This window comes from Lathyrus oleraceus, chromosome 6 (assembly GCF_024323335.1).
Source record: "Lathyrus oleraceus cultivar Zhongwan6 chromosome 6, CAAS_Psat_ZW6_1.0, whole genome shotgun sequence".
Classification (NCBI taxonomy): domain Eukaryota; kingdom Viridiplantae; phylum Streptophyta; class Magnoliopsida; order Fabales; family Fabaceae; genus Lathyrus; species Lathyrus oleraceus.
The window spans coordinates 285791975-285802429 of record NC_066584.1 but is presented as its reverse complement, the minus strand read 5'-3'; the positions used below and the strand labels follow the sequence as shown (position 1 = coordinate 285802429).

The 10455-nt window shown below is 43.7% G+C and overlaps 1 protein-coding gene across 1 annotated transcript; it reads right to left on the bottom strand.

Annotated features, from left to right (window-relative positions):
- Positions 1-518: 518 nt before the first annotated feature.
- LOC127095210 (uncharacterized) lies at positions 519-9893 on the bottom strand (the record flags this gene model as incomplete). The annotated part of the gene is made up of 9 exons (XM_051033929.1): positions 9786-9893; positions 8876-9710; positions 8053-8758; positions 7027-7705; positions 5353-5988; positions 2216-3710; positions 1496-2140; positions 1030-1393; positions 519-921 (listed from the first exon to the last, which is right to left on the bottom strand). Coding segments are annotated over exons 1-9 (5871 nt in total), but the record flags the coding sequence as incomplete, so codon positions are not given.
- Positions 9894-10455: the final 562 nt, after the last annotated feature.

Sequence of the window (10455 nt, the reverse complement as noted above, 5' to 3'; positions counted from 1 at the left end):
AATGACATTTTGCATAACAAAGAAAGCATAGATGAACACAAATTAACAATGATTGGGAAAACTTGTATTTTATTCAAGAATGGTAGCACACAAATGGCGTAGCTCCATAGAGTGTTACATTTTTTGAAAATGGCAATAAGGAAAGGTTTACATTGAATTCAGTGACCACTAACATCCCTACTAGATATGACTTCCCAAAACCATGCTTCTGAGGGGAGTGACTGGATTAATCTTCCACCTCAAGTTCTTCGGTGTTAATCAGTAACAACTGATGCAGTTTATGCCTTTATGCCCCTAACTTTTGCCTGGATCGCCCTTTCGGGTTTTCAATCCACCGGGACGCTCTTTTTTGCCTAAGTCGCCTTTTCAGGTTTTCAACTTAGCGAGCTACCAATTTTTATTCATCCCTAACTTTTGCCTGGACCGCCCTTTCGGGTTTTCAGTCCACCGGGATACCCTTTTTTGCCTAAATCGCCCTTTCAGGTTTTCGATTTAGCGGGTTTTTGTTAGGCATAGTATTTTTTAACTGCATCAGAGTTCACGGGGTGTGAGAGTTCCTCATCGTCCATAGTTGTGAGAATCAAGGCACCTCCGGAGAAAACTTTCTTTACAACATATGGGCCTTCATAATTGGGAGTCCACTTCCCACGTGAATCCTTGTGTATTGGCAAGATCTTCTTAAGTACGAGGTCTCCTTCTCTGAATTCCCGAACACGTACTTTCTTGTCAAAAGCTCTTTTAAGCCGTTTCTGGTATAATTGTCCATGGCACAAAGAAGTCAATCGCTTCTCATCTATGAGGTTCAACTGATCAAATCTATTTTGAATCCACTCAGCCTCTTCTAGCTTGGTTTCCATCAAGATTCTCATTGAAGGTATCTCTACCTCAATTGGGAGAACTGCTTCCATCCCATATACCAAAGAGAATGGGGTTGCCCCTGTTGAAGTGCGGACGGAAGTCCGATATCCATGCAATGCAAAGGGTAGCATCTCGTGCCAATCCTTATAGGTTTTTACCATTTTCTGCAGGATCTTCTTGATGTTTTTGTTAGCGGCTTCAACAGCGCCATTCATCTTTGGACGATATGGTGAAGAGTTATGGTGCTCAATCTTGAAGCTCTCGCATAATTCCTTCATGGTCTTATTGTTCAGATTCGTCCCATTATCTGCGATGATCCGGCTTGGAATTCCATAACGGCAAATGATCTCTTTCTTGAGAAACCGTGCAACCACTTGTTTTGTCACATTAGCATAAGAGGCGGCTTCCACCCATTTGGTAAAGTAATCAATGGCAACCAGGATGAAGCGGTGACCATTGGAAGCTTTAGGCTCGATGGCGCCAATCATGTCGATGCCCCACATTGAGAAAGGCCAAGGTGACGTCAAAACATTTAGCAGGGTCGGAGGCACGTGTACCTTGTCGGCATAGATTTGGCATTTATGACATTTTCTAGCATAATTGAAACAGTCGGATTCCATGGTCAACCAGTAATAACCAGCTCTCAAAATCTTCTTGGCCATGGCATGCCCATTGGCGTGAGTTCCAAAGGATCCTTCATGAATCTCCTTGATCAACAGGTCTGCTTCACGTCCATCCACGCATCTGAGCAGAATCATGTCGTGATTTCTCTTGTACAACACACCATTGCTTAAGAAGAATTTAGATGCTAACTTCCTCAATGTTTTCTTGTCAAGGGTTGTGGCATCTGTTGGATATTCTTGATTTTGCAAAAAGCACTTGATGTCGTGAAACCAGGGTTTACCATCGGCTTCCTCTTCAACTGACTGGCAGTAGGCAGGCTCAACTTTCCGCTCGATTTGAATGAGAGGTGCTTCATTATGGAATCTGACCTGGTACATTGAAGCCAACATAGCCAAAGCGTCAGCAATTTGATTCTCAGTTCTCGGGATATGACGGAAAGTGATTTCGTCAAAGTATTTTATTAATTCCATGACATAGGCACGATATGGGATCAACTTGGTGTCACGGGTTTCCCATTCGCCTTTGACTTGGTATATCACCAAGGCTGAATCTCCACATACTTCAAGGATTTTGATTCGGAGATCAATGGCTGCTTCAATGCCTAGGATGCACGCCTCATATTCTGCTATATTGTTCGTGCAATCAAAACACAACCTTGCTGTGAAGGGAGTGTATCCACCATTTGGATTCAACAGGACAGCTCCTACGCCATGCCCCATGTAGTTGGAGGAACCATCAAACATGAGCTTCCACCGAGATCCGGGTTCAGGTCCTTCATCAAGTCCTGGGATTTCACAGTCTTTCACTACCATAATGTCTTCATCCGGGAAGTCAAACTTCAACGACTGGTAATCTTCAACGGGCTGGTTTGCCAGGTAATCAGACAACACACTCCCTTTAATGGCTTTCTGAGATACATATTGGATGTCATACTCAGATAGTAACATCTGCCAACGGGCGAGTCTTCCAGTCAAAGCAGGCTTTTCAAAGATGTACTTTATTGGATCCATTTTGGAGATCAACAAAGTAGTGTGGCAAATCATGTATTGTCTTAGACGACGAGCGGCCCATGCTAAAGCACAATAGGTTTTCTCCAAGAGTGAATATCGGGTTTCACAATCGGTAAATCTCTTACTTAGATAGTAGATAGCATGTTCCTTTCGACCAGTTTCGTCATGTTGTCCCAACACACATCCCATTGACTTTTCAAGCACAGTTAAGTACATAAAGAGTGGTCTCCCCTGAACAGGTGGAATTAGAATAGGGGGCTCTTGCAGGTATTGTCCGATTCTCTCAAAAGCCATTTGGCAGTCAGAATTCCATTCAACTGCTTGATCTTTTCGAAGCAATTTGAAGATAGGCTCACATGTGGCAGTCATGTGAGATATAAACCTAGAGATGTAGTTCAAACGTCCCAGGAATCCTCTAACTTCTTTCTCTGTACGCGGAGAAGGCATTTCTTGTATTGCTCTAACCTTGTCTGGATCTACCTCAATTCCTCGTTGACTAACAATGAAACCAAGCAACTTTCCAGATCGGACACCAAAGGTGCATTTAGCAGGATTTAGACGTAGTCGAAATTTCCGAAGACGCTCAAATAGCTTTTGCAAGTGGTCTATGTGATCCTCCTCACTTTGAGATTTTGCAATCATATCATCCACATAAACCTCAATTTCCTTATGCATCATATCATGGAAAAGAGTGACCATTGCTCTTTGGTAAGTTGCCCCAGCATTTTTGAGACCGAATGGCATTACCTTGTAGCAAAATGTTCCCCAAGGGGTGATGAATGTGGTCTTTTCCATGTCTTCTGGATCCATCTTAATTTGATTGTAACCCGAGAATCCATCCATAAAGGAGAAGACTTCAAACTTAGCAGTGTTGTCTACCAGAGTGTCAATATATGGCAGGGGGAAGTCGTCCTTTGGACTAGCTTTGTTTAAATCCCTATAATCAACACACATCCTGACCTTGCCATCCTTTTTGGGTACTGGCACAATGTTGGCTACCCATTGAGGGTACTTTGCAACTGCTAGAAAACCGGCATCAAATTGACGTTTCACCTCGTCACAAATCTTTAGAGCCATGTCGGGTCTTGCTCTTCGGAGCTTCTGCTTCACTGGCGGACAATCTGGCTGTAATGGTAACTTGTGGACAACAATGTCAGTATCTAAACCTGGCATATCCTGATATGACCAAGCAAATACATCTACATATTCATGTAGCAATTTGATCAATCTTTCTTTGATGCTTGCCTCAAGTGTAGTCCCGACTTTGACCTCTTTCTTATCTTCTTCAGTGCCAAGGTTGATTGTTTCCACTGGTTCTTGATGTGGCTGAAGGGCCTTCGACTCGTGCTCGAGCATCCTTTCCAGTTCTTCAGGGAAGTCACAATCTTCATCACTCTCCTCTTCCGCTTGGTAGATGGGGAGTTCAAAATTATAGGAAGTAGCGGGGTCATCGAATTCAACTGGTTTATTGATTATTCTGCATGTTTTTTAATGATGGGCTTTTTAGAAAAAAATGGAAATAAAATGCAAAAAGAAGTAAAAATTTTTTTTGTAGTTTTTGAAAGGATTGCCATTTTAAGAAAAACAACAGATAAATGAACGACAAGAATTTGAACAAAATGCTCTTTATTTGTCATAATGATTTTTTTGAAATTCAAAAGGGGCCCTACAAATGATCCATTAGCCTTGGGCAGAGCTAAGGATTTTCAAAAAACACAAAGGAAAACAACAATTACTTTGACACAGGAAAAACTTCTGGAATCTCAACCGCTTCCTAGTTTGTCAGGGCTGCTTCACACCGGTATATCAGATTCGATGTTTCTCCATCTTCAGTGCCATCTTCCACTGCACCAACTTGTTCCCCATGGATAAATCCTTTGCTCAGGAAAACTTCTTGTATGCTCCGCACACGGTCCTTTGCAGGGACCAGGGCTCCTCCATTAGCAGAAGGCTTGTACCCCAAACCAAAACGGTCATTCTTTTCATTGACGTTGATAACTTGCCCCCAACCTGCAGGGCCTCCACTTTCAACTGCTGATTTTGCACTCTTCAAAGAGGCGAATGACAAACTAACTTTCTCAACAGGATCCTTAACCTCTTCAAGTGTGGCATTGGATATTTCTAGGGCTTGAAAGGAGGTTTCTAAGGCATCCTCATCAGCCTCAATATAACGGAAAGAGGAGAGTTGACTGATGATAAAGTCCTCTTCGCCTGAGACAATAACGAGCTTATTATCGACAACGAACTTCATCTTTTGATGCAAAGTAGAAGTTACTGCCCCGGCAGCATGTATCCATGGGCGTCCCAAAAGGCAGCTATAAGCTGGATTTATGTCCATGACTTGGAAATTGATGGGGAATACATGCGGTCCAATCTGTATCGGTAACTCTACCTCCCCAACTACTGTCCTTCGAGAACCATCAAAAGCTTTCACCACAAGCGCACTAGGTTTCAACTCCGAACCTTGGTAAGACAATTTAGCAAGTGCCCTCTTTGGTAGAACATTGAGGGATGATCCAGTGTCAACTAAAACTCTGGCTAGAGCATCTTCTTGGCACTTTATGGATACATGCAAGGCGCAGTTGTGATTCTTCCCCTCTTTGGGCAGCTCTTCATTACTGAAGCTTAGAGTGTTGCAGGCTGTGATATTGGCGACCACTCCATCGAATTGGCCAACCGTTATATCCTGGGTAACATGAGCCTGAGCAAGCACTTTTAGTAGAGCCTCCCTATGAGCTTCGGAATTCAGAAGCAAGGACAAGATAGATATCTTTGATGGTGTTTGATGTAATTGATCAACTATCTTGTAGTCAGATTTCTTTATTATCCTTAGGAACTCACTTGCTTCATCTGTTTGTACAGCCGGCTGTGCCCCTCCACGTTCTGGGGTAGGATTTACATTTGCAGTTCCCCTTGCTGGCTCTTGAGGGTTCACATCAAAATTGGGAGTATAAATCCGACCACTGCGGGTCATTCTGCTTGTTCCTGCGATATTGGTGATGTCAGTGTCAATATTCTCCATCACTTCCTTACTTTCAGCAATTCCGGGTTTTCCATCTACCAACCCATCCACCACTGTTATGTCGTACTTCCAGGGTACCGCCTTGGTACTTTCAAAAGGAAATGGGGTAGGCATGCATACCACCACAGGTGACGGGTGAATAACGTCTCTCCTGTGATAAGTCACCTCAAACGGCTCTGGTATGTTAAAGACAGGTTCAATGACCGAAATTTCCTCATTAATTGTTGGACCAGAAATTTGCAAAACGCCTTGATCCATCAAGTTCTGAATATCCTTTTGTACTACTTTACATCCCTTCGGCTGAATGGCACATTCTTCACAGCTATCGTGACAGGTATCAATCAATCTAGCCCTCACCAATCCTGCATGAAGTACTAGCAACGGGGTTTTAACATCCTCCACATTATTGATTACACACACATCAGAAGCATCTTCGACGGCATTGACATCACCATGTGCTGGCAAAGGGTTGTTCTTGACATTGGGTCCGACGTCTCGAAAGGACAGAATCTTCTTTTCAACCAGGTCTCGCACAATATGCTTTAAAGCATAACATCCTTCTAAGTCATGTCCAGGGGCACCCCCATGGAAAGGACAATGAGCATCTGGATTGTACCATGGTGGTAAAGGATTTGGTGGAGGACCCAAAGATCTGGGCGTCACTAACCCTTTTTGTAGCAATGACGGGTACAATTCAGTGTATGTCATAGGGATTGAAGCAAACGGAACTCTACTTCTTGGCACCCTATTTTGATTTTGAGGATTTTGCGGACGAGGAGCCTGTGCCCTCGGCTGTTGATAAGCAGGTGGCGCGGGCGCTTGCTGATATATCGGCGCTTGTTGAGTAGGAACAGGTTGATAAACTGAAGCTTGTGGTTGGTTAAAATTTGGTGTGACAGCTGCCACATACGGTTGTTGGACATATTGTACTGGATAAATTGGTTGTTGTTGAGAAAATTGGTGTTGTTGAGTAAATTGGTGTTGTTTCTTCCATGACTGACTCCTTCTTTGACTGGTTGATACTGCATTCGTATCCCCCTCCTTCTTTCTTTGAAACCCTCCAGGAAACTTTTTGGCATTACTACCAGATGTTTCAGAGGTAGTCGTCATCTTTCCATTCTTTAATCCAAGTTCGACCTTTATGCCTACAGCGACCAGGTCAGAGAAACTTGCAGACACACTACTTACCATTCTTTCATAAAACACAGGTTTAACTGTATCCATGAACCAATCCGCTAATTCCTTCTCAGCCAAAGGTGGTTCGACTTGCGAGGCCACTTCCCTCCATCGTTGCGCATACTCCTTAAAAGACTCCTTGTCTTTCTGGGACATGCTGAGCAGTTGTCTCCTATCTGGGGCCATATCCATGTTATACTTGTAGTGTTGGATGAAGGCATCAGATAAGTCCTGGAAGCAACGAATCCTACTCTGATCCAGGCTTAGGTACCACTTGGAGGGAGCACCCCTCAAGCTGTCTTGGAAGCAATGTATCATGAGTTTGTCATCCTCTACATGCGCAGCCATTTTTCGATAGTACATAATAAGGTGACTCTTAGGACACGAGTGGCCCTCATACTTATTGAAATCTGGGGTCTTGAACTTCGCAGGAATCACAAGACCCGACACCAAGCACATCTCCTTAGCTGTAGCACCAAAAACTTGGTCGCCCTCCATAGCCCTCAATCTCTTCTCAAGCAGCTGGTAGTTCTCCTTCATCCCTCTTAGGTCCTCCTGCCTTTCCTCATCTTCATCTGAAAAGTCTGGGGCGTGTTGTTGGTCCTCAAAGTAGGGTTGCACGTGTGCACGAACGAGAGGAGGTGCGAACGTGTGAACCACTGGATGATTTTCATTGATGGTCGGTAGAGGAGCTGTCTGCTGAGCAGGTGGTGCAAAACCAGGGGCGCCTTCAACTGTAGGCGTGAAACCGGGAGGTAAACCATAGGTTGGCCAGGTTGTTGGTACCGCCCTCGCAGGTTGGGGTTCAATCGATGGACCTGCGATTTCAGAAACAATCGTTGTTTGGGTGTCTAACTTTGCCCTGATGACCTGTAATATCTCCATGACCTGCCCCATGTTTCCACGCAGGTCTTCGAGCTCTGAGCTCACTCGCTCCAATTCATGCTCTTGATCTGCCATCCTTTGACGAGCTCGGGCACGAGTATTATATTGGTGTTGAAAATTCAGCGTGAAACTGGAGGAAGAAAGGACAGAATGAGACTCTGTTTTGGAAAATGCATGAATGTATGTATGAATGCATTTTGTTTGCAAAACTCTTGGTTAGTTTCAATCATTCATTTCAAAAATGTCACAACACTTGTTTGCAAATATTCAAAATAATAAGGAAATGAAACACAATAAAATGAATCTCAAAAGCAATTTTTCATTAATCTCATATTCAAGTTCAAATACAAGCAACGTGCTCATGGTTTATGGGCTTTCCGGACCGTAGCAAGGTCGGTAGTTAACCCTTCTAACATTGCCTTACAAAACTTAATGAAATTAAAGACTTGATGCGGGGTGTTCTCTGGACACATGCACCAATCTGCCTCTTGCAGCTTCTCAGGTAGCTCACGCATGATGGAACTCGCAAATCCGGACAGCTTCAAAAATTTGCCTTTCCACTCAGTGTAGAGCCCTTGGAGATCTTGGATAATGCGCACGTCTTCAGCCTTTGTCACCTCTATGTCCCTATAGAGGTTTCTCCAATATCTGCATTCATTCAGCAACACCATATAGGCAGCATCCTGATCCCCACCTTCAAGTGCTTGGATTCTAGCATCGGCTCGATCCAAATGATGCTTCAACCGTGTGCAAACTCTTTCTGACTCTTCGGTCTTCAGCTTCTCACGTTCTAGAGCATCCTGATACTTCTGAATGGTATTCTCCAGCTCACGAGTACGAATCTCGGAAATCAACCGTGCTTCCCTTTTCATCTCAAGGGTCAGTTCCAGAGTCTTGTTGAGTTTTTGAATCCGGAGTAAAGCTCTATCCAACTCCTCTTCCTTTGATTTGAACACAGATTTAGTGCTATAGAGTGCTTGTCCAAACTTTTCTCTCCTCGCTTCAGACTCTCTAGCTCTTTTGTTGGAGACTTCAAGCTCTTTGTCCTTCTTTTGTTGATCGTCCTTCAAGTTCCCATTCTCTATCGAGACTCGGCCAAGCTTGATTCTCAAATCAGCATTTTCCAACTCCAACTCCTTGATACGGGCATTGAGCTCCTCCACATCTTCAGGTAATATGGGCTCTGGCTCAGGAACCAATGGATAGATAGAAGGATCAAATGGATAAGGGAGTTTAATCATCTGAACCCTTTCTCTAACCCAACAAGTGTAAGGCTCTCGGGCAATGACATTTCTCTTACCCAACTCCTTACCTTTCCTGATAACTGCTTGCCAAGACCTCTTGATCTTTTTCACCATTGGATGATCCGCTTCAACACCATGTAAGATGAAAGGCTCTAGAGCTTTAGCTTCTGGAGGGCCATTCATAGGGTACCCATGCTGCCGTAGAGATAGCACGGGGTTATAGTTGATGCAACCCTTGGTTCCTATCAAAGGCACATTGGGGAAGTCTCCAATGCTGACAATCACATTCTCGGTTTCCCAATCTCTGATATACCACTTAACATGACTGGAAGTGAGGGAAGCTAACTTTTGGAAGGGCTTGAGTTCCTTTGAGACAAAAGGACCTTCTTCGGGCATGTGGGATCTAAACCAGGCGTGCAACAACTGCGCGCAACATAAGACAATTCCTCCCTTCCTCTCATGACGATCATGGAGAGTGTAGTAGAGATCTGCCAAGAGGAACGGTACAGGGTTACCAGAGAGGAAAATTCTCACCGCCAGGTGGTCCACGAAATGGTCAATATTTGGGAAGAGGACTATCCCATATATCAACACGGCTAACACAGCATAGAAGGATTCCCAATCTCCTTCTTTTTCCATCTTCTTGGCCTGATCTTCTAAGAACTTCCTAGAAAAACCACTGAAAGGTCCTTTCACATCCCAATTATCCACGACTTCAGAAACTTTCAGACCCAAAGCTGAAGCTATTCTCTTGGGAGGAATATCTTCATCAAGCTTAGGAAATGGATTGTGATCCTTCAAATTCCGGCCTATGATCCTCTCAACCTCCTCCAAAGTAGGAGCCAATTGGAAGTCAGAAAATGTGAAATAACGTAGAGATGGATCATAGAACTGAGCAATAGTCACTGCGGTCATCATGTCCATCTTCTCATTTAGGATGTCAAGAATTCTTCCATAGTTTTGTACGAAGCTATTGAGTTTGAGTGGTGTTATTTTGGCACTCAACTTCTGTAGGCTGGTAAGGTCCACGTTCTTGTATTTGAACTGAAAAGTACCCCTTCTTTCAGGATTCATCTTGCTAACAAGTCTTGGATTCCTGAAATAATGCGAAACAACTAAGAGTTTTGCTTTTTTATGCATATGCAATGAATGAATGGATGCAATGCTTTTTTTTTTGTCTTTTTTATTTTTGGATAGGTTCAAAGGTCCGAGGTATGGATAAATTTGATTGCTTTCCAAAACGGGGTTCTCACCGGGTATGATCTAGGGCTTTGTTACAAAGGATCCCCAGAGTCATTGATTCACAAGACTGTTTGACGCTTACGGGAAATACTTCCCGGTCGTCAACTCCATCAAGGGAATCTATTCTGGGTGAGGTTCTCGTACCGACTCTTACGAAGTATACACCTCGCGAGTCCGTACTACGCAACCATCGACTGGGTTCTAGACAGGGTACTCAGAGTCATGGATTCGAAAGACTGTTTGACGCTTACGGAAAATACTTTCCGGTCATCAACTCCATCTAGGGAATCTATTCTGAGCGAGGTTCTCGTATCGATTCTTACGAAGTATACACCTCGGGAATCCATACTACGCAACCATCATTTCTAGTTGGCCAAATGTTTAATGTTCTAAA